This window comes from Miniopterus schreibersii, assembly GCF_964146895.1.
Source record: "Miniopterus schreibersii genome assembly, chromosome: 21".
In the NCBI taxonomy this organism is placed as follows: domain Eukaryota; kingdom Metazoa; phylum Chordata; class Mammalia; order Chiroptera; family Miniopteridae; genus Miniopterus; species Miniopterus schreibersii.
Window position 1 is genome coordinate 16,661,164 of NC_138123.1, and position 26,902 is coordinate 16,688,065.

The 26,902-nt window shown below is 49.4% G+C and overlaps 1 protein-coding gene across 1 annotated transcript in view; it reads left to right on the plus strand.

Annotated features, from left to right (window-relative positions):
- Nucleotides 1-26,902, plus strand: part of RYR2 (ryanodine receptor 2) — a 472,766-nt gene that overhangs the window by 422,281 nt on the left and 23,583 nt on the right. The window contains exons 86-98 of the mRNA XM_081124070.1: nt 686-774; nt 2,102-2,230; nt 6,856-6,960; nt 9,247-9,328; nt 10,249-11,546; nt 12,230-12,297; nt 13,669-13,816; nt 16,467-16,553; nt 17,066-17,284; nt 18,650-18,780; nt 20,075-20,117; nt 23,746-23,879; nt 26,270-26,330. Coding sequence (XP_080980196.1) covers nt 686-774; nt 2,102-2,230; nt 6,856-6,960; nt 9,247-9,328; nt 10,249-11,546; nt 12,230-12,297; nt 13,669-13,816; nt 16,467-16,553; nt 17,066-17,284; nt 18,650-18,780; nt 20,075-20,117; nt 23,746-23,879; nt 26,270-26,330 — 2,594 coding nt within the window. The remainder of the gene's footprint in view (nt 1-685; nt 775-2,101; nt 2,231-6,855; nt 6,961-9,246; nt 9,329-10,248; nt 11,547-12,229; nt 12,298-13,668; nt 13,817-16,466; nt 16,554-17,065; nt 17,285-18,649; nt 18,781-20,074; nt 20,118-23,745; nt 23,880-26,269; nt 26,331-26,902) is intronic.

Consider the following 26,902-nt stretch of genomic DNA (forward strand, 5'->3'; position numbering starts at 1 on the left):
TCCGGGGGAAAGGTGTTTTGAAGGCAGTGCCAGCGGCGGTTCACCCTGCAGTCGGGACAGCCTGAGCGCGGCTTGGGCACCGGCAGCCCCGTTTCCTGTGAGCATCGCTGCCTCAGAGACCCTGTAGCCACTTCACTGGGCTTATCGGTGGCTCTGCTGGAGAAGGCAGGTGGCAGGTGAAAGGGTACAGACTGGAGAGATCTCTGGGGAGACTGTGCCTTGTCCCCTCTGTGCCCCTTCTCTGCACCGGGGAAGGTGTTCACGGCGTCGCTGAGCCTGATGCTTCCACGGCCAGCGATGGGCCCAGGCGGGCGGGAGCTGGCGGGAAGGTCACCTTTCCCGGCACTGAGCACGTCCGGGAGGCGCAGGGGACCACTGAGTGTCTAACCACTGTCCTAAAGGATGGGACCCTTCACGTCCCCGCGCCCAGCGCTCGAGCCAGGAATCGGGAAACGCGTCGGCAGCCTCTTAGACAAAAATGGAGTGTTTCTGTTCTGTGAAACACCCAGATGTGCGTACGGGGTGGTCACTCCCTTTCTATGGAAACTATGAATTACTTCATGTTAAAACTACTCCTGGCCACAGTGATTTTGCTGGAGACATCATTTGATTTTGGAGTTTTTCAAATAACAGGTCATTTTAAACTCTGGAGTGAGATTTAATACCATTTTTTGGTCTCGTACAGATTTTCAGAATTATCTGAGAACTCAGACCGGCAACAACACCACCGTGAATATCATCATCTCCACCGTGGACTACCTGCTGCGGGTCCAGGTGCGGTGCCCCGCGTCCTGGCCCAGTAGAGGGCTCGTGCAGCTGCGGTGACGGGGCGGCCGGCGTGCCGATCAGCTGGCCCGACCCAACGCGCTCTGGTTCACGGCTCGTCGGATTTTCAGACTCTGCCTTGACCAGTCTTTCCCAGGCCTGCTGGCGAACCCGCCACCCTGTCCCGTCTTTCATCCTGGCTCCACTGGGCTCATTATTTTCTTTCTATAAGTGCAGACTTTTCCCTACATTTTTTAGCTTTGATGGCATTTTAAATTTTCTTTCCACTTTGTAAAGCGCTCACATGCTGTGCTCCTTCTACGGTTGATGGATAAACGGGAAAGAACACCCCGGGTGTTCTCAGGAGGGAGAAAGAAAGGCTTTCAAGCCTCCCATGTACTTGAATTTAATGCCCTCGGGTTAGGTCTTCAGCCATCCTAATATTTGAGTTAATTTTAAAATTCATCTTAACAAGCAGTTAAAGTCCCTGTGATACTGTAGTAATTGATTCCACATTAGCAAGACTGAGTCTGAAGGTGGAGGCCTCCTGAGGAGAGAGCCTGTGTCACCTTCATCTCTCATTTTATTTCTAAGAGAAGCCAGTACAGAACTTTGAGAACCTGCAGACTTTGAGTTTTCCCCTTAATCTGAGTATGTAAAAGCACAACACTTTTTTACTTAAAGCTTAGTGGAGGAAAAGATCTATTTGGAAGCAAATATGTACATTAGGAAGAGTTGCTAAAAACATATTTGTGATTTTTTAAATTATGGCTCAAAACCCAAGTGCAGTTTACACACTAGACCTATTGTTCATTTAGCTGACAAAATTCCTTCAAAATGTGAGTATTGTGCAGATATCCTGTCGGGAAGACTTGGTGTACACTTGCCAGTATTTATCCGCAGTCCAGCAGTTTCTGGGGGGTCCAGAGGCGGGACATCCTGAAGTCCTCCCCCAGCAGGTGCTCACACTTTGCAGGGGAAACAGGAGGCCAGGCGTCTGCAACCCAAAAAATACCTAATTTCTGTGCTTACCTAGTAAACCTCTAACTGCTCAAGGGGTAGATGTGCCCTAACCTTACGATCCTTATGTTTATGAAGTTCTAGGTCACCAGAGACAGGAGGTCATTTTTAAAGCTAAGTTTTGTGCTTCTCCTCTGCAGCTCTAGGGAGGGTGTTGCCACATTGCACGTGTAGGAAAATCGCTGGGGGTTGTATTTACTTCACCGTATTTTTTTCACTTCCAAATCTGTGCTGTCAGATGACTTACGTTAGCGATTCACAGCTGGACAGTGGGCGCAGCCTCACCATGTGCCCTCACCCCTCACCTCTCTTCCAGGAGTCCATCAGTGACTTCTATTGGTATTACTCCGGGAAGGACGTCATCGATGAGCAGGGACAGCGCAACTTCTCCAAAGCAATTCAAGTAGCAAAGCAAGTCTTTAACACCCTCACGGAGTACATTCAGGTAACGGCCACACGTTTCTGCTGTTGGAAGAAAGAGAGAGAAAAGGAGTCAGCTGGCTGGCCGGCTTCAGTACGCAGAGTGCTCCCCGCGCCCTTTCTGATGGGCCTCGTCCCGATCCTTAGCTGGTCGGGCTGAGGCGTGAATTTGTAGGGAGAGAACTTGCCTTTCCATCTGGAGACTGAGGCGGGTCAGCCCCGGGGAGGCGTGAAGCGTGGGTGGACCGCGGTCTCCTGGCCGGTGCGCTCAGTAAGCTCGGGGAGCGTTGGGGAGGGAGGGCGCTAACCCACTCCGCCGTATTCCGGGGAAAGTGAGGAAGAAGCTTCATGGAGACTTTATTAAAAAGAGGCTAGTGTTTAACGGCCTCATTTTGGAGCGTGTGTGTATAATTTTATAATATAATATGATAGAGGTATAACTCTAAGTACTACGAGGAATAGAAATATTTTTAAATATTGGTTTGTTTTACATCTCTTTAAGCTAAATTTGTCTTAACCTGCGAATTTTGAAAAGATTTTGTAGAATCCTGTTTTTTTCAACCGGCAAAAGTTCGTGGTTTCCTGGAAGGCCTGTCTGTCCTTTCCTGTCTCTCCTCTGTCCCCCTGGACGGTGCTGCTCCCAGTCAGTGAGCCTCGGGTTTGAAATCCACATGCTGAGGACACACGGGCGGGAGGAATTTGCAGTTTGCTTCCTTAAACTGAACATAATCTTTGGGGGAAGAGATGTGAAAATAGTAGACCGTGTCCCCAGAGGTCCTGTGGGCAGTGTAGTAGGACGAGGCACCGGTGAGTGAAGGACTCGGCCGGGTGAGGCCGGGGTCAGAGGGCGCCCGACCTCGGCCCTCCAGGCCCACCCCTCCCCGTGCTCCTGCCCTTCCCCCCGTCATCAGAGAGGACCCTAATTTCAGCATTTCAGAATGGAAAAGCCACACATCATCCTAATAACTTTGCTTTAAACCAAGTCAGAGCGAATTTTAAATCAGGTTCAGTTCACTCTCGTTTCTATTTCCTCACCTCCCCGCTTCCACTGTGGCTTAATACTCCCGTCCGCGTCTAGAAGATATTACTCTCCTTAGTGTAACCTGCACTGATTAAGTGAGATTAACTGGCAACATTAGCAAGCTGGCGAAGGTTAGGGAACAGTCGGGAAAATGGTATCTATAGAATGAACGAAATATTCAGCTAAGAGTGGGCATTTCTTGGTTCCTAACATGAGTCAGGTTCCTGAATTTATGTAAAACCAGGAGCCCCACTAATCTTTCACTGTGTGCGAAATTCTTTCCTTTAACTTGTCACATGAACATTCAGGGCAGCAGGCAGAGGAGCAGGGCTTAAAGTACATTTTAATAAGAACTTATTTGGGGTAACTTTGGCTATACAGAAAGGTTACAAGGACAGTACAAGAGCTTCCATGTGGGATTTGCCCAGCTTTCCCCAACACTAACATTTGTCTCCCTCATAGGTCAGGCACAGTATTGCGTTTAGTGGGTCAGGTAAGTCAGCACCGGCCTGGACTTGACCACAGGGAGTCCTGAAGGTCCTTGGCCTAGACTTGACCCACAGGAAACCTGAAGGTCCTTGGCCTGGACTTGACCCACAGGAAACCTAAAGGTCCCCTGCTCTGAATCCAGAGAGACTGTAACAGCCAGACAGACTGACGTCCACTGCCAAATTGCCACCGCCTGGCTGGCTTTGTGAACTGAACTCACCAGAATGTTAAAGCACCTCATTCCTTCCCAGCACTGTCTCTTCAGACGTGTTCTGGGGACTGTTTCTTTGGCGGTCTTCCATTGGCTTTTGAGCACTGGCCACGCTCAGATCAATAAAATCCCTTGGGCCGCTTTGTCACCTCTCTTCAGGGGTAGGACAGCTACCTCATTCCTGGAAACCTCCCCTTGTCCTAGGCTGACTCCCTGCTGGGAAGGCCTCAGGGGGGCAGGGGGAGGGGAGGGCAGCAGGGACCTGGGCTCCTCCTCTTCCATCTGTCCAAGTCCCTCAGCTTCAGGCTTCTTTGGGTTTGTACCTGGGGAGGGAGGAAGAGTGGGGGAGGCGGGGTCTCCAGGACTCACCTGGACCTGCCTTCTTACTGCCTTCAGGGCATGGAAATGCCTCTTTTCCTGCCCAGTTTCTGATTATTCTGAATAATCTGGGGGGCCCACTGCCTTGGAATCCATCACCCCTTCAGACACTCTTGCAGGGCAATGTTTGAGCAGGTTCTTCCCTCCTGAGTAGACATAAAAGAAACACCTGTTTTTGTCACCTGTCTGTCCTTCACCTGTTCTAATATCAAACCTTATGCACCCAACTTGGCGGGTTCTCCTGATGTCTCATCTGTCCCCGGTGCCAAGGGCTGGAGAAGCAGCCCTGGCCTCCCACGGTCGCAGGGGTGGAGGGGGCGGCCTGCACAAGAACTCGCTCCAGCATCCGCTCTTAACTTCAGCCCCTTCACATCCTTGGGGTGGAAGACCTGCTCAGTCTCCCTTCATTTATTCCCAGCTGCGGGGGCTCAGCAGAGGCCGAGACAGGACAAAGTCCTGTTGCACCTCATCAGTGTCTGCAGTGCCGCCATCTCTCCCAGGCACTGATTCTGGAGTAACCTCTGGAGTGTCTTAATGCTCTCTAATATATACTCGTTAGGAATCATCCCTCTAAACTTTAGACTTTAAAGGAAGAGATGGTTTGGAAATTAGGAACTGTGTTGTGTATCTATTTTTTAAAAATAAAATCCCTATTACTTCTCTGGTTGATGTGGTTGTTTACAAAACTTAGAGGTTATATAATTTTCCCTTGGGAAGTAAAAATAGAAATTGTCTCCATGCAAACCTTCTACCTGCTACTGTTGTAGGCGGTGGGAACAGCACCAGGAGTTAGACCTGAGGGGTCACCCTGGACCTGGGTTCAGCAACCTGGGTACTTGGGTTCTGTCTAGGAAAGAATTCAGAGTCAAGACTCAGACTAGAAGAGGACATGTTTTATAAAATTATAGAGGTAGAAAAAGTAATTCCTAGAAGAAATGGGCTTTGGAAACAAATTATAGAGGCAAAGGAAGGGCCCTTGGAGCTTGGGAGAGAGGAAGGTAATGGTAACTCACCTGGCAGGGGAGGGGAAGGTGAGGGTGAGCTCCCAGGAGGGAGAGTGAGCTGGGTCCTCTGTCCTAAGGGCTTTAAGGGAAGAGATTTTAGGGGAGGCCCCAGGGGAAGATCTTAATACAACATTCAGCAGTTTTCCAGGCGTGTCCTTTTAGGGTTGTGGGCTTCACTGATTGATTGGCCCCTGTCGGGTGATTGGGGTGGTCTTTATCTAATGTAACTGGTCCTGAGGTCAGCTGTGGTTGGTTTTGTTGCTTTTCTGAGCCTGTAGCTGAGATACAACTGAGGCCTAGATGTTTTCTTGAGGGAGGAAAGGTCCGGGGGGCCAAACCACATGACCAGCAGTGTGCTAGGAGGAAAGGCCACCCTGGGGGCGAGGTCCCACCCTACAATTGCTGGTTGCTAGGCACCTGGGGTTTTCCACCCTGATGACCGTCTGTACCTGGCCCATCGCCCTTGCTCTGCTCAGTCTGTCTAACTGCCTCCCACACTCCCACACACTATGTTGCCACATAAGGATCTCCTGAAGTGTAAGCTTAGAGAGTAGGTAGGCTCTGATTGTCTTGGATTCTGGGTTTATAAAGCTAATGACTAATGTTGATGTAAGAAACACCCAGGCCTGTAGAAAAATTTCATGAGAGTTTATTTGAGCCCAATGCTCTGGACAACAACAGTTTTGCAGTTTCTGTTATGCATGTGGAATTAAGGAGGTAATTTAAGGAAGATCACACACACAAAGGTGGTTTCCAGAAAGCACATCTGGGGCTTGAATTACAGGATAGCTGAAATGACCGCTCACTTGAGGGCGGTTAAGCCCTGAGGGGTCTGGAAAAGAGGGTTACTCTTGGCATTTCAAAGGGGTGTTGTCCTAGATGCATGAGCAATGGATGGGGCTGCTTAAGGCAAAGATAAACTTTTACTAAAGAAGTTATATGCCTGGGGCGTGACTGCCCACCAGGACCCGCCCAGTCAGGAATTTATGATCAGATCCCCCTGGGAGGCTACTCTGACACTGAACTTGTCAGCTTTATTACAGACCCCTTTCACCCACACTAAAGTATTAATCTCTTAAAATGCCTTGTCTGTATGATTGGAGAGGCAGCTGAACCATGAAGAGGGCATTGAAGAGGAGCTTGTCTCTGTACAAACGCTTTATCCAGGGTACTATTTAGCACTAAGCAGCGTTGCTCTCCCATTTTAAACATAATCTCAGATTCTTTTCATCCACGGTAATAAATGCTGATTGATTTCACTTAACCGCCTTCTCTAAATAGAAACCACAGCCAGACGAAATGAAATAATTCACCTTTTTTGTCAATGTTCCATTGTTTATACAGAAACAGAACATGAAAATCCTTGGGGCACTTTTGGGGATTTATTATATTAAACATTTCAAAGAAGGGTGTGCTTATCTCCTAAAGGTGCCATTACCATCACTGTGCATCTTTCCTGTTGGGGTTTCTTGTCAGGTGACAAGTTGTTGTGAAGTTTGTTTTGCCCTTAAGCTATCAGAAGTGATGTGTTGGTCTGTTTCCCATAGGGTCCCTGCACTGGGAATCAGCAGAGCCTGGCCCACAGCAGGCTCTGGGACGCGGTAGTGGGCTTCCTCCACGTATTCGCCCACATGCAGATGAAGCTGTCTCAGGTAAAGAGTCCACCGTCCACCATCCTAAATGATGCCAGGGACAGTAATCATTGGCAAATTAAGCATGCTTTCCTTTGTTTGAACACTGCCTTCTTTAGATCATTTCTTTATACATTTTTTACTCTACATTAAAAAGCATTTTCTTAAATAAAAGAATTTTATGCACCCTGGCTGGTATGGTTCAGTTAGTTGGAGCATCAAGAGGTTGCTGGTTCAATTTCTGGTCAGAGCACATACCCAGGTGACTAGTTCAATCCTGGGTTGGGAGGCAACTGATTGACATTTCTCCCCTCACCCCCTTCTCTCCCTCCCCCTTCTTCTCTCTCTCTCGAATCAGTGAAAACATGTCCTCGGGAGAGGATTAAAAATAAAATAAAATAAAATAAAGTATAAAATAAGAATTTTATGCAAGCTGAGAATAGATGGGAGCGATTATTCAAGTTTGAGAACAAAAGATATAAAAGACTTGACTATATGGAGAAGTAAGAGTTTAGTCCCCAGCACAGAACATTTACAGTCCTTCAAAGACCCACTTCTCCGAGGTTACTCACCGAAGTTCCCTCCTCCCTGCAGATAAGTGGAAACATCTGAAATCTGAGTCCGTATTGAAGGGAGAGGGTTTTCTTATGGGGTCCACACAAGCGGCTGTTCTCAATAAATGGAATGCACCCACTAACAGGAAATTTAGCTTCGAGAAAGTCAGGAGAAAAAAGCACCTCTAAGGATAAGCCAATAAAAATAGATTGTCCACTGTGCTCTGATGTTAATTTGGGAGCACATGTTGAAAATACCGGCATGGTTTTCTCACTACTGTGTCTGTCTCATTTGAAGCTAAGAGATACACGAATAGAAAAATCCTTACTATAAATCTTGAGTAAATCTGTTATTTTAAGTGGTGGGTTTTGCTGGGTGTCCTGAGAGCTGACATATCTGAGGCATGGTATTTGCCAGGTGTCAGGTGGAGGAAAGAATGCTGCATCATAAGTCAGAAGCTTGTCACGTGTCCCGGGAGGAGCCTCACCCTACCCTGGCCTGCAGCGGGAGCTTGTGGTCAGACATAACAAAGCTGGGCTCTGGTTAAAGTGGTCAGGACAGACCACCTGTTGCCACAGGGACAAGCCCAGTGTGAACTCCCCTCCACTGATTGTACAGAGGGGACTGAGTATCTTAAAGGGAGAGAGAGGGGATGGGGGTGGGGATGGGCAGGGTCAGCAGTCAGGGAGTGAAAGCGCACCAAGGGTTGGTCAGTGTCAGTCCTTAGGGCAGCTGTGTCTGCCAGGTGGCAGTTAGAGAAGTGAGGGTCAGAGGCTGTCCTTGGGTGTTGGATGGAAAGAAAAGTAAATTTTTTGGCAGCCTCGGCTTTTCTCAGGCAGTTGAGGGGCAGGGTCCTCCAGGGATGTGGTCCTGAGCTGTTAGAAACTGTGTGTGTTCATTCAACTCTTTGTAGACGGATATTGAGAAGAGAGCTGGATAGAGTTTGACCAAAGAGAGGATCTTTGTCAATATGCAGTTATACACAAACAAGACAGTTCTCATTCTGATATATTTCCACATTTCACTAATACCCGGTGCTACCTAGCAGCTAGAGACTTGGTCACGGTGACAGCTGTAGAAAGACAGCAGTTGTCCCAGCAGCGTAGAAACTTAGCTTCGTGTGCAGAATTCCCAGCTGCAGTTGTGATGTGCATGGAGCTGGCTCCGCACTTCAGGCATGGCAAGGTTTAGACCCAGCACATTTGTGTAAAACAAATTTTCATGGTGAAAAAATAAAAACAAATCCACAGAATGTTAACAGAAATATCAGAGCTTAATGAAGCTGGTAAGTGAGATACATTGTACCCCGGGAGTGCAGGTAACACTCATGTACACTTTTGGCTCGATTTATGTAAAGTAAGTTTATCTCATATCATTTACATTTTTTCTCAGGATAAGTTAATTTTTACAAAATATACAACATCTTTGTATAATCAGTTAAAAAGGAGAAGAAAGGAGGCCTTACAGACTTTTCCGCAGGGGGCCGTGGGATGTGCGGGGCCCCTGGGTCCTGCCTGCGCGGCCCACCACTGCCAGCTCCTCTGTGTCCTTAGACTTGCTCGTGTCGTTGCAAACACCATGATAAGCGGGAGTTGGAGTCAACTGCAAATACTCCTTATTCTGAGGTGGACGGTTTTAATAAGCTGCATGCTTATATCCGCCTCCTCTTTGGTCCTGCGATGCTGTGAGGTGGTCACTATGGGTGGGGCGGTGCTTCATATGGTCTCACATGCAATATGTCACTGTTTTCAGGATTCCAGTCAAATTGAGCTGCTGAAAGAACTAATGGACCTTCAGAAGGACATGGTGGTTATGTTGCTGTCCATGTTGGAAGGTAGTTTCGACTTCACTTCCATTTAGATTCATATTGTACATATCCCAGTTGCCTTTATCCGTTTATTTTAAGGATCAATATTTCAGCATCCTGCAAAGAAATAAACTCCCACACTGAGAGGTGATGGATGCCTGGATTTATTGGGGGCTTTATAATCTTCCCTCAAGTTAGTTTTTGAAAAGAGAAACCCAAGTCTCTCAGGTTACGTGTCAGTGGGATGAACCCGCAGCCTTCACAGCACTGCTTTTCCTTCCCTGGTGCTGCCCAAAGAGAAGGCTCCTCTGGGCCCAGGTGAAGATGTCACTTGTTTGACTCCATAGGGATTAATTCAGGCACCTGGAGAAAGTCCAGCCTGTGGGTCTGCCGCTTCTAACTGTAAACTTTCTGGGCCGTGAAGAGATGCAAGAGAGCTGCTCACATTTCACAAGAGAAAGGGCGCCCTTGTCTCAGGGTCTGAGCAGGTTAACTTACTTTGCTAACCCCGTTTCCTCAGTAATAAAGTCAGAATAATGAACAGTACCTCAGGCATAGTCTATGACAAATGATTTTTCAACCCCGAAGGGCTGTGTAAATGCTCATTTTTATTGTTAATGGGTTTGGGTTTCAGTCTCTGGCTTTAGGATATAAGTGTGCCCATTTTCTGTACCCTAAAACATTGCTGCTTTGACCAATCTGAGGGGAGAAGGCTGGCTTTTGTTCAGATATTTTTCTGTGGTTATTAGTATAATTACATTGTCAGTATGGCTTTTCACGTGTTTGTGTGGTCACGGCGGTTATCTGGCTTTTCCGAGGCTCCGCTGGAAGACGCACAGGAGCTGTGCTTGCCTCGGTGTCCTGAGGGATCTGCACTGGTGTTCCCTCTGTAGACACCCGTTTTATCAGCAGCGCTCATTTTAAACAGGCGCCGTTCTCTGCCACAGGTAACGTTGTGAATGGAACCATCGGCAAGCAGATGGTCGACATGCTCGTGGAGTCTTCCAACAACGTGGAGATGATCCTCAAGTTCTTCGACATGTTCTTAAAACTAAAAGATTTGACATCTTCTGATACATTTAAGGAATACGACCCCGATGGCAAGGGAGTCATCTCCAAGAGGGACTTCCACAAGGCGATGGAAAGCCACAAGCACTACACGCCGTCGGAGACCGAGTTCCTCCTGTCCTGTGCAGAGACGGACGAAAACGAAACCCTGGACTACGAGGAGTTTGTCAAAAGGTTCCACGAGCCCGCGAAGGACATCAGCTTCAACGTGGCCGTCCTGCTGACGAACCTTTCGGAGCACATGCCCAACGACTCGCGGCTGCAGACCTTCCTGGAGCTGGCGGAGAGCGTGCTCAACTACTTCCAGCCCTTCCTGGGCCGCATCGAGATCATGGGCAGCGCCAAGCGCATCGAGAGGGTGTACTTCGAGATCAGCGAGTCCAGCCGCACGCAGTGGGAGAAGCCCCAGGTCAAGGAGTCCAAGAGGCAGTTCATCTTTGACGTGGTCAACGAGGGCGGCGAGAAGGAGAAGATGGAGCTGTTCGTGAACTTCTGCGAGGACACCATCTTTGAGATGCAGCTGGCGGCCCAGATCTCAGAGTCGGACCTGAACGAGAGGTCGGCCAGCAAGGAGGAGAGTGAGAAGGAGAAGCCGGAGGAGCAGGGCCCGAGGGTGGGGTTCTTCTCCGTCCTGACCGTCCGGGCGGCCCTGGTGGCTCTCAGGCACAACCTGCTGGCCCTTCTGCGCATGCTCAGCCTCAAGAGCCTGAAGAAGCAGCTGAAGAAGGTGAAGAAGATGACAGTGAGGGACATGGTCACCGGGCTCTTCTCCTCCTACTGGGGCGCTGTGACCGGCCTGCTGCACGTCGTGGCGAGCGTGCTCAGGGGCTTCTCGCGCATCGTGGGGGGCCTGCTCCTGGGGGGCAGCCTGGTGGAAGGCGCCAAGAAGATCAAGGTGGCGGAGCTCTTGGCCAACATGCCGGACCCCACGCAGGACGAGGTGAGGGGGGATGGGGAGGAGGGCGAGAGGAAGCCCCTGGAGGCCGCCCTGCCCTCGGAGGACCTCGCGGACCTGAAGGAGCTGACCGAGGAGAGTGACCTGCTCTCGGACATATTCGGCTTGGACCTGAAGAGAGAGGGAGGGCAGTACAAACTCATGCCTCACAACCCGAATGCTGGCCTGGGCGACCTCATGGGCAGCCCTGCGCCCCTTCCCGAGGGGCAGGAAAAGGTTCAGGTAACTAATCTCAGCGGCAGCAGCTCCCAGGGCGCCCAGGGAGCTGTAGATGGGCGCGGGCGCGGGTGCAGGCCCGACGCCCTGAGGTTCCAGAGAGAATCGGCCCCTTGGTCAGCAGAGCCAGCTCTTGAAGGCTCTTCACAAGTTGCTGATTTACCTTAAACTACTGGGTGTGACACAAGCACACCCCCAGGGGACCAGGCGGCGAAGCAGGCCATCCACCCACAGGCGCCCCCCTTCACAGCGGGGCTCACACTGCGGGGTGGGGAATGAAGAGAAGGAGGGGCCGTGCCCAGGGCCTCCCAGTGGCCTGGGGGAGTGATTAGGAAGGGATCTAACTCTGACGGACAGGACAGGACAGGACCTCACTCAGTGCTCGTGGACGGAGAGGAGGCGGCCAGGGCGGCGGGCAGCGGTTAGAGATCTGCCCAGCGGGACTCGGGCTGCCTTGAGGCTGAGTGAGGCCTGAGCGGGTGGGTGAGGTTAGGGCAGTGTTTCTGAAAAGAGGGGAGCGGGGCGCCCAGGAGGCCGCAGCTGCGGCGGGAGGCTTGTGTGCGGGAGGGAAGCTGTCTCCACAGAGGCGGGGGTCGTTTTAGGTCCCAGTTTGGCAGCTGGGGCAGGGCTCCCTAAACTCGTCCAGAGGAGATGTGTGACCTGCTTGTGTCCCCCCCTTCACTTTCAAGGAGCAGGAGGCCAAAGAGGAAGGAAAGGAAGAGACAGAAGAAAACAAGTCGGAACCTGAGAAAGCCGAGTACGTGTGGTTTCCCGTCCTTTCCTGCTCCCTGCGCTCCCTCCTCAGGGCACAGGGTGGAGGCCTCTGTCCTCTCCGCGACAGGTTGGGCGCCAGGACCACCGTGCTGGGGCACCAATGTGGGCAGTGCTGCTGGGCGCCAGGCCAGCCTCGCCCTCCCGTCCCTTCTCCCTGTGTGTCCCACGCAGAGAAACCCTGATGCGCCCACAGAGCCGAGGGCTCAGCTCTGGTTTGACTGCACATGCGATTCTGCCCTTGCCATTGCCGAGGTCCTTAAGGAGTGTGTCCCTCTGAGCTAGTCAGGGGCCACAGGCATAAGACTCACGGACTCCTGGGCCCGCCCTGGAGATGCTGACTCAGCAGGTGGCAGGGACTCGGGGTCTTCATCTCGCCAGCACCCTGCAGCAGGGGTGTAGGCCCAGCAGCCGGAAAGGCAGAGCTGAGGTGAACAAGGAAGGTGTACAGTCTCCTCCCCGCAATGGCTTTGTTCCAGTTGAAACTTGCCCCTTTCCCCAAGTTTAAATTTTATATGCACATTTTTAAAAATTGGGGAAATCAGGTTTTTAAGGGCCTATAGTGCCCTATTTGCACATGGTGTTTTATTTCCCTCCTCCATTCTGTTATTTCTTTGTCATTTCTTGCAGTCACGGAGCTTGTACTGTTGGGCCAGTTGTGAATGTGGCCACAGGATGACTGTTGTGGAAATGCAGACACAGGCAGGGCAGCTGTCATTTCAGTGGCAGTTGTTTAATATTAAAAATAGTATGAGATGCCCCTCACATGGGTGAGGTTGGGGTGGGTTACGTGTAAGTGGATCCTGAGTATGTGAGCTCACGTACACAAACAAGCTTCCATGGAGGACTGGTATTCTGCAGCTAGAGGGCTTTCAGGTAGCAAGTTTTAGTGCTTCTACTTTCATTATTACCTGAAAAATTAATATACTGGCATCTTTTATGTATGTGAACAACCAAATGCATGTCTCTGATGATTAGTCCTAAAGGCTAGTCACTTAGAGATTGGCTGTTAAAACCATAATTTGCAGGTGAGGTGGGCTGGGGGTTCTCACGGTTAGTCTCCTCTGTGTGGTGTTTTACTGCACGGTTGGAAGGGACATGCTACATGTGATAGAGACACTCTGGCTGTAAAATGCCGTTTAGGTTTGAATGTCACAGAATTGCCCTCCTGCAGGAGGCCACGGCAACATGAATCCAACCCCGAATTCTAAAATTCTGAATATTACAGTTCATTGGAAGAGGAAGTTTTCAAAAGTGATACTGTGGTTTAAGTATTTGTTTGTTTGTATATTTTGGCCCAAAACCTGTTTGCTCTTTAGTTCCTGGGTGGCTTATGTTTACTTGTCTGTGTTCACAGGGGAGAAGGCGGAGAAAAAGAAGAGAAGGCCAAGGAGGGGAAGGACAGACAGAAGCTCCGGCTGATCCACACGCACAGATACGGGGAGCCAGAGGCGCCCGAGTCGGTGTTCTGGAAGAAGATCATAGCTTATCAGCAGAAGCTGCTGGTGAGCGCTTTAGGGGGAATGCTGATGTGATATCTTACGAGACCTGATAACTCAGGCTCAGCAAGTACCCGGGGCCTCCCCTGGGTGGCAGTCAGGGAGCCACGTTGGCCCTGCAAGTACGTTTGGTTTGCTCCCTGTGGTCACACCCGTGAGCTCAGCACTCGTTCACATAACCAAGACCTCTGGATGTAGTGGCTGCCTCCCCAGTGTCTCCCACAGAGATAGGATGGCCCGGGCATATCCCCAAGCCCACCGCAGGCCACTGCGCAGACTCTGCGGTCAGGCCAAGGGCCATAGCCTTCGGTGCAGGTGTTCATAGTGCTGTCCTGCGTGGGCTGTCCAGTGTTCCTGGACATCACCCTCTTATTAAAAACCCAGTTATAGGAGTATCAGTGTAGTGAGCCAACTCCATTGCTTAGAAGGTCTATTCAGAATTATTCTTTAAATAGAAATAAGTTAAAAAAAAATGACAGAATGAAGTGAAAAAAGATAGGTCTCTATGTAGTGTCCTACACATTTTTCAGAAATGCTCCCCACTTAATAAAATACATATTCATATTTGGAAAATAGAGAAGGAAGTCCCTATTCTGTCTCAGCTTGTATCCATTCAGGATGGAATTCATAAAAATTTAGTTTGAATGGCCTTTGGTATGTGCATGTGTATAGATACAGGGTGGGCAAAAGTAGGTCTACAGTTGTGAGTACCTGAAACACGGAGCTTATTCGTGTGCTATTATTTATTAATTATTGTACTATTTTCCATACAGACAACTGTAAGCCTACTTTTGCCCCACCCTACATTATACATAATTTTATAGCTGGAAGTTTGGGGTGAGTGTGTAGAATAAACCTACCAGAGGTGCTGACTGGTCACGTCAGACCTGGAGGCAAGCCCAACACTCCGCATTTTCATACCACTCAAGCGGCTCAGTCACACTTGGTGACTTACAGCCCTTGGGTACCAGAAGCAGTGAGGAAACTCGGTGGCTTAGGAGCCTCCTATGAGGGAAGTGACTATCCAGAGATTAAATATCCTGGCGCTGTGTGTACATAGAAGACACATTTTATATGATTTAGGCAAATATGTGTGTGATACCGATAGTTTCAACTGTGTTTTCTTAGCTCTCTGTACTGTCCCTGTCTAGTGAGTACAGAGCACACTGAGTGTACACGTGTTCTAGAAAACGCTGGGTGGTCACCAGCTTGGGGAGTTCTGACAGTTGCCAGGGCTGCTGGTGAGGCTGCAGGTGGGGCAGGAGGCTCTGCACGGTGGCTTTCTCTGCTCACCAGGTTGCATCCACGAGACTGGTCATGGTCACCTCAGGCCACCACAGGCCCCGTGTCCCCAGGACTCTCACCTCCCAGCTCAGACAGCCAGGGTGACTGACAGCCTCTCTGACCCAGGTCTGCCTTTGGGGTGAGCTGGGGTGACTGGCCCAGTTTGGGGGTGGCGGCCCCCATGGTCCAGTGAGCTGTGGCAGTGAAGGCAGAGTCCCCTGTGGGAAGGACACCACCAGCATGGCCTGTGTGCAGAGAGGGACGCGAGGTGTGTCATCACAGTGATGCGGCCTTGACGCTCCGGCCCCTGGTGTATCCACTGGCACACCTGCAGAGACCTCCCGCTTAATATTAAAACACATGCTGACCTTTCTCAGCCTTTTCCTGAAACCCACTTCTCCAGGTTTTGTTCAGCTCAACCGTTTACTTAGTTGCTAAGACCCCCAAATCCAGAAGTTATCCCCTGAGTTCTGTCTCTCTTCCCACCTCAAATACACTCCAACGGCAGTTCTTCTCAGCAGTGTCTTCCCAGTACCTCTGCCCAGCTTCCAGCCTCCGTGGCGCCCACCGTGCCAGCCTGCGCCGGCAGCGCTCTCTCTGCACCTGCCACGTCTGTGTAGCCGGCCCCTGCTGCCACTCTGGCCTCCTCTGTTTTCCACACAGACGCTGGAATAATCTTTCCAACTCAGCAGCTGATGGCATCAAGCCCTCCTCAGATCCTCCTAGAACAAAATAATTACAATTACAATACCAAGATTCACAGCAAGCTTTCCTCCGTTAGCGTATCTTATCCTCACAGCGAACTTACGAGAACACTTCTGTTTTATCCGCACTTCGCAGACGAGGGAAATGATGCTACAGCAGTCATTAGGTTGCCTGTGCACATCCCCCTGGCAGGCTCCGGGGATCACAGACCCCACACAGACCTCATCGGGCCTGCAGAGCTCGCCTGGCCCACCTCTGACCCCAGCCCTCCCGGGCTCCCTCCTCACTGGCCTCCTTTCCACCCTGAGGCACCCACAGCATCTGAACTCGGCTTCACCCTGCATGCTTGTCTCTCACGCCACTTGTTCCTCAGCTGTTCTCTGGACTTGCCCCTGAGGCACTCAGGCCTCTGCTCCAGCACCCAGTCCCCAGGCCCATGTCTCCCGCAGCACTGAGCGCTCCCTGAACTTCGTCTCATCTATGGGTGTGCGGCTTTATCACTGGTCTCCTCCCTGGTGGCTCAGATTTCCTAACTCAGTCTGGAGAATGGTGCTCAGTACATGCTCAGGGCTCGGGAAGTAGTTTGGATAAACAAACGATGCTTTATTTCAGTGTCTGCAAACTTCAAGTCTCTTGATTCATTGACCTTTTAATCTTTCACCTTCAGAACTACTTTGCTCGCAACTTCTACAACATGAGGATGTTAGCCTTGCTGGTCGCCTTTGCCATCAACTTCATCTTGCTGTTCTATAAGGTGCGTGCGCCTCAGTCTTTTGCTCACAGCCCGACGCTGTAGGCAGCCTGGACCGATGTAAAGGTGTCCCAGACCCGCTAGTGAGCCCTCTAGCCCTGCTCCAGCATGGGTTTTGGTGGGAGAGAAACCTAAAGCTGAGGCCTGGCCCTGATTGTGCGGCGGGGACAGGTTCCTTCCTCCAGCGCAGTGAGAGTTCGCTCGGGCGGGGCTCGCGGCTGCTCCCAGCCCATGTGGCTGACCTCACTGGTGGCTCGGTGTGTCACAGTCAGGCCTTCTGCGCACGAGAAGGCAGCGCAGCCACCTCACGGCCCCATGTGCCCATCCGCCTAACGCTGGGTCCTTAGCAGGAGTGGCGCAGCGCCCAGTGCCTGCCGTTGGTGGGGGAGCCGTCCTCGCGCTGCGCGGGGCTTCGCGGCCGCTGACTGTGGACGAGGCTGGGCTTCCGCTGTTTCTTGTTGGCACCAGTACCTTGGAGGGAGTGAACTGACTGCGCTTTCAATGGCTTGAATCAGGTCTCCACTTCTTCTGTGGTTGAAGGAAAGGAGCCCCCCCCTCGCAGCTCAGGCGGGAGCGCCCGGGCCAGCAGCCTGGACGGGGGCGCGCCCGGCGTCCTCGCGGTGCACTACGTGCTGGAGGAGAGCAGCGGCTACATGGAGCCCGCGCTGCGCGTCCTGGCCGTGCTGCACACGGTCATCTCCTTTTTCTGCATCATCGGCTACTACTGCCTGAAAGTAAGTCGGAGGGCGGGCACCGGCGCCTGTCGCCGGTCAGACTTCTGGGGAAGCAGATTCTAAGGCGGCGTGACAGGCACAGAGCTCATCCTGGAATGTTCCAGAAACCAGCTCCTGTGGGAAGTGGGGGGGGCAGGAGGCAGCGGAGGGAAAGGGGGGCTGCCGGGCAGGCACGAGCTCGCTCTGGGAGGCGCGGGGCCTGCAGGCGTGTCCCGGGCCTGGCGTGGGGACTCCACGCTCCCCAGGTGCTGGCCGCAGGCTGCCCCGGGAGGGGGCATGGCCTGGGGTGGTCTCGCTGTAGCTTTCTTTCACACGGTGGGAAGGTTCACATAATGACCGGTTTCGCCTGTAACGCCCCCCAGAAGCGACCCAGTCGCTGTCTCCCAGCAGTGCTCCCTGTATTAGGAATCAGAGGCCGCGGCCTTCACACCTCGCGTCACTGTAGACTGTTCTGATATTAAAGACCTGTCTGCTGCCCTCCTGGGCGGAGATGCTTCCAGTTTGTCTCACTTCCCCGAGATAATGCAGCTCCCAGAACCCCTGCAGGGAACAACAGGTTCATTGGGTGAATGGCACCCGGGAGGGAGCCTGAGAGCCAGGGCTGCCTATTTCCCTGTGAACTGCTTCATTCTTTCCTTGCAAGAGGCCCCCTCCCTGCACTGACCCCTGCGTTGTCCCTGCCTCCGCCCGGCAGCAAGAACCTCTCCAGACCCAGGACCAGGCGGCAGGCAGGGTGCAGCTTCTTTAAAACTCTTCTCCATCCCTCTTCCCTTGTTTTAAGGGGATGTTCTCGGATGCTTCCAGAGGTCTGCATCTTTCTTGTGTAAAGTCTGTGCATATGAAAAGGGAGTCAGAATGTTCTGGAGACATCTAAATATGGACAAAGAGTTTTCCTGATGTTGAAATAAAAAATTATTTCAAAATGTGGGCACGCTGAGCAAGGGAATATTAAGAGATTCCTCAAATAAAACTGCATTTTTAAATAAAGCATGCATTCTGAACCCTAGTAAATTATTATATTTATTGCCCCATTTCATCGTATGTATGTATCTATAATACGCTAAAGAAAAACCTTTCTGTATAATTTTTTTCTTTTTAATATTTAAAAGGGACTTCACTAGTGCAGTTACCCAGGAACTTGTATTTAAAAACACAGGCAGAGATATAATGCCCGTTCTGTTTCCTGTTTTCCAAAACCGGATGCTTTGTTCTGCCTAAATCTAGCTGATTCACTTTCATTCAGTCTTTACCTTGCTGGAAGTAACATGGGAAATACTTCTTTCCAAAGCTGTTTTGTAGTGATAGTGACCACAGGAGATCCCAGTAAATCTAAACTGATTTAACATGTTTGTTTCTCAAATGTAGGTCCCGCTGGTTATTTTTAAGCGTGAAAAGGAAGTAGCTCGAAAATTGGAGTTTGATGGGCTTTATATCACAGAACAGCCTTCAGAAGATGATATTAAAGGCCAGTGGGATAGACTCGTGATCAACACACAGTGAGTAAAGAATTAAAGAATATATGAGACATTTCAGTGCTCAAAGATTTCAGAACATGAGGTGCTTTGCTGGAGTCTCCTGCAGCTCTGGCGGAGGTTAGCAGAGGTGATTAATGGGTATTTATTCAGCCAAGAAAATCAAAAGGCTAAGCGCTGTCCCTTCCGATGGAGGCCATCAGTGTTTGCCTTCTGTGTTCCGAATTCCTCAATCAGAGGGGCTTTGAGGCCGGCCCATAGCCCCCATCACTCAGTGCTCAGAAAGGGTGCGGCTGGGGCAGGGAACCCGCAGCACAGGGTTATCTGATCCAGAGCACAGAAGGAGCAAAACTGCTCATTAAGGAAGTGGCTGTGGCATTAAGGCAGAGATACTGAATGTCGCACTTTCAATGTACCTATGTTGTAAACTCTCAGTTGGTGCCATCAGGCAGCGTGGCAGAAATCCAGCTGAGCATTGTGACCTGTGAAACAAGACAGGAGTCACACTTTTTCTACACAAATTATTTAGCCTTCTAAGAGCAAGACCATGCTCCTGGTGCTGTGCAGGTGTAAACCCACCTCAGCATAATTTTCCACCGTTGAGAGAGTAGTGAAGCAGTGTTTTTGGAGTAGTTTGCAGCACTCGGGGAAATACCTCCTTTTCATTATGATTAGTTTTGCTTATTTTTAAGAAGTTATCATTTCTAATGGGTTCTGGGTTTTCAAACGGGGGCGATTTGTTTGTGGATAATACAGTAAATGTTGGCTCTGAATGCTCCGTGATTTGCTGAGCAAGTCTGGCGGTTAATACTAACTCACATTCGGTCTGTCCTGCTGGGCGAGCTCCGTTCTAGCCAGGTGCCAGTGCCACGCTTGGTCCCATGATCCAGTTTTCTTGAGGATAACTGGTGCCAGTGAGATTTCTTTCACTTCACAGGAAAACAATGACAGGTTTCTAGGTACTTTAAGGACACCTGACAAAGCAATCTATGTATTGACACATTAGAAGTAAATAAAAGACAGAACAGTCAGTTTACTAATAAATGCTTATTTCTTCTACATTAAAACATTAGCTCAGAGCCTTTCTGTGAGTTTACCTATGTATATATATTTATATATTAACATTTAAAATAATATTTGATGTACCTGTGATGCAGAAAATTATAGGATAAAATGGGAAACGAATGCAGTCTAATGTTTGTGAGTGGAAGACTGTGTTTACATATTATTTTAAATATTTTTAATATTTCAAACAATATTTTGTTATTTATATTTTAAAATGGATACTTTTTTACTTCTATGCTTTTCTGTCTTTTAGGTCATTTCCCAACAACTACTGGGACAAATTTGTTAAAAGAAAGGTAATATTTCTTAGAAGGACTAAATTCATTATTTTCTCCCTAAAGCACAATTCAGATTTGAACCGATGTGGCTCACGTGTAGAACGAGGCCCTGAGTGTGCGCTCTGTGCTCGTGCGCGTCCTTTCAGAGGGCAGTAGAATCGAATGTGAATTCAGCACTTGCCCGTGAGAAACCCAGCTCTCAGCCACAAAATGAGTGAGCACGGCTCCAGCCACCTGTGCCCTGACAGGTGACACTGCGGTGTGCGCACCTTAACCAGAACTGGTGGGAACTTCCTCAGCTTGCTCAGGTGGCCCACACTGGGGAAGGCCCCTTGCTGTTAAGACAACTGATAAATCACCAGGGTAGGGGCCTCCTTTACACTAGAGAGGTAAAATAGTTGCCTGGCAACAAATAACTGAGTTTTATTTACTTAATATAAACTGTAAAGACCTTACTTTGTGGGTTTTATTCTGATGCAGACTACATCAGAGGGTGCTAGGAAGAAGCTGAGATGGAGCTCAGCTGCTCACCGTGGCACAAAGCTCTGACCTGGAGAGTCAAGGGTCATGTCCGCCCTTCCTACCACACAGGACTTTAATGTAGATCGCCTTTAAAATGAAATACTGTATGTCGCAGTCCCTGCACAGTGTAGAGTGCTGCAGTCATTGTTTTCTAGCTCCTACTGCCCCGTGAGCCCCTCCAGTGGCCAAACTGACTCCGTCGCCCTCTGTGCCCAGGAGCTGAGCTCCAGTGGGCACCAGTCTGGAGGGAGTGGCCACACGTGCTTGTTGCATAAAATGGTTTCCCCTTTGATTCCACCAGGTCTGTGCTGCTCACATGGAGGTTGGTGACAGGCAGCCACAAACCTTCTCTAACCAACTTGAGGGCAGATACAGAGCTTGCACCAGGAGTTTATTTATTTTATTTTTTGTTAATTCTCACCCCAGGATATTTTTCCCATTGATTTTTAGAGAGAGTAGAAGGAAGGGAGGGAGGGGGAGAGAGGGGGAGAGAGAGAGAGAGAGAGAAACATAGGCATGAGAAAGACACTGATTGGTTTTCTCCCTCACAGGCCCTGACCCAGGCTGGGGATCGAATCCGAGACCCTTTGGGCGCAGGCTGACACTCTACCACTGAGCACACCAGCCAGGGCATGCACCAGGAGTTTAAATAAAGTACATCATTGAGCACATTGACTTTTTATTTTAATAAGACTTTCTAGTTGAAAGAAGCAGTGTGTCTGCTGATTTTTATTTTGGTGCAAGTTTTTATCTCCTTGAGACCTGGCTTTTTGAGTAGCATTGAGCGACTGACTGTTTAGACGAAAGCTTTGAAAGAATAATTTTAAAATAATTTTAAATAGATGATTTGAATATTTTGCTTTCATTAGCTAACAGAAAAAAAGAGGCTTCTACATTGTTAAAACACAGTCAAATAAAGAGATAAATTGTCATTGCAGCTCAGACTCTCCATGGCCTGCCTTCTCTGTACCCAGCTTTCCCCGGGGGTGGGGTGAGAGCGCAGCCCACAGGGAACCCCTCAGATCAGCCTGAGGGTTCTTAGTGCCACGAGAAGAAAGCCAAACAAGTTGTCTCAAGTGACCTAAATAACCTATGTCCATAGGTTTGTAGCTACCATTGTTCTCTTATGTTTTCTTTCCCTGTACCTGATTGCACACATCCAGAAAAGGCCGGTGTTTATCTTGCTAACCCTTCTTTCTTCCCATCTTTGTATTTTTCCTTCATCTACTCAACTCCTTAACCCCCTCCCTTGTTCTCATTTGCTGTTTCTCTGCATTCCTGTCTGTCTTTCCTGCCCCCGCTTTGCTACCAATTCTCTCCTCTCCTGCTCTTTGTTAATTGCCTTTTCTGGTTCCTCCCATCTTTGTTTTTCTTATTTAGTTTTAATTCTCTCCTGAGGATATGTTTTTTATTGATTTTAAAGGGAGGAAGGGAGAGAGAGAAAGAGAGAGACATCGATGTGAAAGAGAGCCATCAACTGATTGCCTCCCATACACACCCCGACGGGAGATGGAATCTGCAACCTGGGCATGTGCCATGACTGGGAATCAAACCGGCAACCTTTTGGTGTATGGGGCGACCCTCTACCCAACTGAGCCACCTGCCAGGGCTGTTGCCTCCCTTTTTCACTGTTGTTTGGGATGTCCAAGAACTGATCTGAAAACATGGCACATGGGCAGAGCCAGGCAAACATGACAGAAGGAGAGAGGGGCAAGGAGCCGAGGGGGCGCCAGGAAGTGGTTTCAGCGACGCACACAGAATCCACACTAGCAGTATTCACCTGAGGACCGGAGGGTGGCGGCAAGGCCCCACGTCCAGGTGTTATTGAAGAATTGCTGGAGTCGGGATAGTACAGGGGGGTCCAGACCCAGGAGGGGCCGTTACTGCAATGGCCAGCTCATGGCCTGCAGTGGTCTGTGCAGAAGGGAGTCTGGCTCTGCCCAGTGCTTCCCAACCCCGTCTAGTCCCAAGCTTAGCGTCCTTGGGCGTGTTATGTTCTGTAAGACACATTTCTTTACCTGCAGAATGGGGTGCCAGTAACACACAACTTCCATGAGGTGGAGTCACCTGAGGGGAAACACGTCCAAGTTCTTAGCGTAACTCCTGGTGCAGAGTATGAATTTGGTAGATGTTTCTTTTATTCCACTTCCTCCCACTTCTTCACCCTGTACTCCAGCCCATCTCTTCCTTCCCTTCCTTCCTCTCTTGTGTTAGAAATCTTGATCCTCGATAGGTGCTATTTACAACGCTGTAACTTTGCTCGGACCTGAAGCAGTGTGACCACAGGGAGGAGTGAGCCACGTCCTTAGATGGTCCCTGGCACCATTCAGCGCCAACAGGAATTCCCAGTTAGCGGTGCAGTGAAGAAGGAAACTTTATCCAGGCAAACAGTTCAGTGCTGATACAGCACAGCTGTGGGAACAGCATGGTTGTGCAGCGTCACAGTAGGGCTACAGCTCCATTACGAAGCAGCCTGGCTGGGGCTGGGGGCCGCCCTGGGGCAGGGCCCCTCCTGCTAGACAGCTCTGCTCCGCTCTGCACTGGGAGACCTGTCAGTGTTTCATCTTTGGCTTTTCAGCTCCTGCTAAGGAAACAGTCTTCGGTCTCCCGTGAAAAGGGAAAGGAGCTGACCTAAGACAGAAGCCCTGCCCTTGACTGGTGCATCCTCACGCAAGTGAGGACCACAAATCCTTGCAGGTCAATTGGTCCAAAAAGCACTGTCCTGATTGGTCAGGATGGAGCCGCTCTGATTGGTCAGTAAAGATGCTGGTGGGATATAACGGCCCAGCTTTGATTGGATGGAAAGGCAGCCCTGTTGGTTGAACCAGGAGAGCAGGAGCCTCATCAGTCAGGGCTGGCCCAGGGCAGGGCCCCCCTGACCTCGTGTGCGCGGGGCCCTGCGTGGAGCGGCTACTTGGCTCTTACTAAAAATTTTAACACAGTTAAGCCACTGAGAGCCCCTTAGTAGGTATTTTCTTTTCTCAGCGTTCACAGCCATGAACTAGATTTCTAAGTGAACTTTAAAATAAGACAAATATCTAGTAACTATAAAAATAATTAGATGGTTGTATGCACACACATAGATGAGGTTATTTAATGGTTGAGTTTTCTTTCTGTCTCGTAGGTTATGGATAAATATGGCGAGTTCTATGGCCGGGACAGAATTAGTGAGCTGCTTGGCATGGACAAAGCCGCCCTGGACTTCAGCGATGCCCGGGAGAAGAAGAAGCCGAAGAAAGACAGCTCCCTGTCGGCTGTGTGAGTGCCACCTCTGCTCTGTCCGCAGCTGAGAGGAGAAAACTGTAATACTGCCTGAACCTGCAGAAGCCTCGGCTTCCTTTCCCTCAGTGTCAGGGGACTAGAGAGACGAGGGAACACAGAGTGCACATAAAGTCAACGTGCATGCCTCTGGCTCTTTCGAGCTATGGAATGATTGGATTTTTTTCCTATTAATTTTGAAGGTGCCTTTTTCAGTATCTACATAAAGCAAAAGAAAAATTACACTCTTAATTTAATTTGCCTTTTCTATCCTTAAATGCCACTTAAGTCAAAGTAAAACATATGCAAAAAGTGCAATGTATGACTATGTTTTCTGATACTTCTTGTTTGAAAAGTTAATTTTCTTAAATTTTGAAAAAGGGAACTATAGAGTCCTTTTAATAGAAATGTTCAAAGTCCATTTTTAAAACTATAATTATTTTATTTAAATAGCAAAGACTTAGTATGTCAGAAATACTATGCTACTGCCTTATTATTTGGAAAACTTACTTTAAAATTAGGTACTTTTAATCTAATGCTAGAAGGAAGTAAAGATATATGATGATTTACTAAAACGATGTAAAGGAGTTGAATTGAATTCACTGAAGATTGATTTTCATGCACACACATAGACACGTGTGGGGTGAGTACATGAACTCATATCTCAGAGCCATCTGGCAAAACTCCTCAGCTTCTGGCTTATTGGTCTCCTGGAACCACCTGTGGCCCAGGGACTGCCCCCTGACTGGCCCAGGTCAGCCCCCATTCCCACCCACGCAGGTTCACTGCCACCACCACCGTCACAGCGTCAGCGCGAACCGCAGAGGGGATGCGCCGTGCTGCTTGGTGGTGCTGAGAGCAAACTCGTCACTGGGATGGGTGATGGGGAAATAATCATGAGAATATTTTTCAAATTAAAGCAAAACACTACCGCAGGAAGCTCGGGCATCCTGATGTAAGCCCCGGCTTTGTTTTAGGCTGCGTGCAGGGAAAAGGATCGTGCTCTCACTCTCACGCTGATGCCCTGCTGCTTGGTTTTTATCATCTCTTCCCCTTTCATTTAAGAAAAGTTATTCTTATGTTAAAACCCATTGTAAATATTTATGGAACTTTAAAAAAATGCTCTTTAATAACAAATTAATTATAGTTCAAAGACAACTTACTTTCCTTACAAATAAAACAATCCTAGGCTGCCCTGGCCAAGTGGCTCAGTTGGTTGGCGCATTGTCTGGTACATGACAAGGTGGTGGGTTCGATCCCTGGTCAGGGCGCATGCACAGGAGGCAGCAGATCCATGTTTCTCTATCACATCAGTGTTTCTCCCCCCCTCCCATGCTCTCTCTTTCTCAAATGAATGAAAACATATCCTCAGGTGAGAATTAAAAAAAATTCTAGACTAAGGTAAATTAAACCTTAACCATTAGGGAAAAGTCTAAGAAGCGAGCTTTGATTGGCAGCTGCTTATTCTTGCACTTGTAATTTAAGATTGGCCTAATTAAAATAAATGATTAAAGAAATAATTAAAGATTAAAACAGTAAGTCTAGAGGAGCCCTTTAGGAAATAATATTATTTTATAGAATATTGTATCATCTGTCATATCAATTACCTGGAATATTGGAAGGGCTCACAAAGGTATCATAATTTCTAGCCCATAAATCAGTGTGGCAAGTTCTAAAAAAATGAAAACTAAAAAATATATTTTTATATGTGTGCATTTTAACCTACAAAGGTCATGAATAATTGTGTAAAGATTTATTCATTTCAGATGTTTATTGAGACTTTCAGTGTGTGAGATGATGCGCCTGACACTGGGGAGCTCACGGATTAGCCAGAGAGGCAGAAGCACCCCCCCCCCAACCCAGCTAGGAAAGTGCCGGGGACACAGGACAGGAGCGTCTGCAAAGAGCTGTGGGCACCAGGGGAAGGGGCAGTTCCTTCTTGGGTAGAGAAGGCGAGATTTCTGAAAACAAGGAAACAAACCAGAACGAAAGGCCCTTTCCTCGGCAGTCGGTGTAGCTGTAGTCGCTGAGTGTTCAGCCAGGCGTCTGGGCCTGAGCGTTGTTCTGTGGGACTGTGCATGCAGCGCAGGGAGGATGCTTCGGCCGCATGGCTAACAGGCGACAGTTTCCAGGAGTAACTGCCACATACGATGCGAGTTGCCCTTATATTTAATGTAGGAAAAGAGATGGTGAAAAAGAAAGGCGTTCTTTCTTTGTTTCCCGAGAGCCCGCCAGCACAGCCTCATCGAGCTCTGGGCCAGGTCCTCGGAGCTCTGGGCGCGTCCCGGCCCCTGGGGTAGGACTGTCCCGGGCGGTGCCCCCTCACCCGGGGAGGCGGGGCAGGCGGCTGCTCTGCGTGCACGTCCGCACACGCTCCTCTGTCCTTCCAGACTGAACTCCATCGACGTGAAGTATCAGATGTGGAAACTCGGAGTCGTGTTCACTGACAACGTAAGTTCGGAGCACGGCTCTGCTGCCGAGGCTGTCGGGCGGCGGGTGTCACTCACTGAAGTCGTCCAGTCAGTTCCCTTAATGCGGACCCGGCCGGGAAGGACCCGCGGGGATGTCTGATTGATGGGCTGCCTCTCCTCCTCCCAAGCAGAAAGGTTAAAACGAGAATATATTTACACAAGAAAAGACTGAGGTGCAAATGTATGTCATATGCATTTAGTTTCAATTGGGCGGTGGCATACTTCAAAGTTTTGTAGATGTTAAGAAGAACTAAGTACAGAAAAATTTAAAAACATTCATTTGTGATAAATTTCAGTTTCTCTGAAATATTATTGTGTTGATCCCTCGTTTATCAAAGAGCCTTGGAGCCTATGAAATAAACACAGGGCCCATGTGTTGTGTGTATGTGAGTGTGTGTGAGTGATATATCTACACACCATACAGTGGAGGAAACCTCTTGGTACCGAAAGCTACCTGTCGGGCAGCTGGTCACATCCACCATCCTGGCGCACTCAGCAGCGCCACAATTTTGATCTTTAGGATTTTCAGTTTAAATAATTGTTACTATTAGT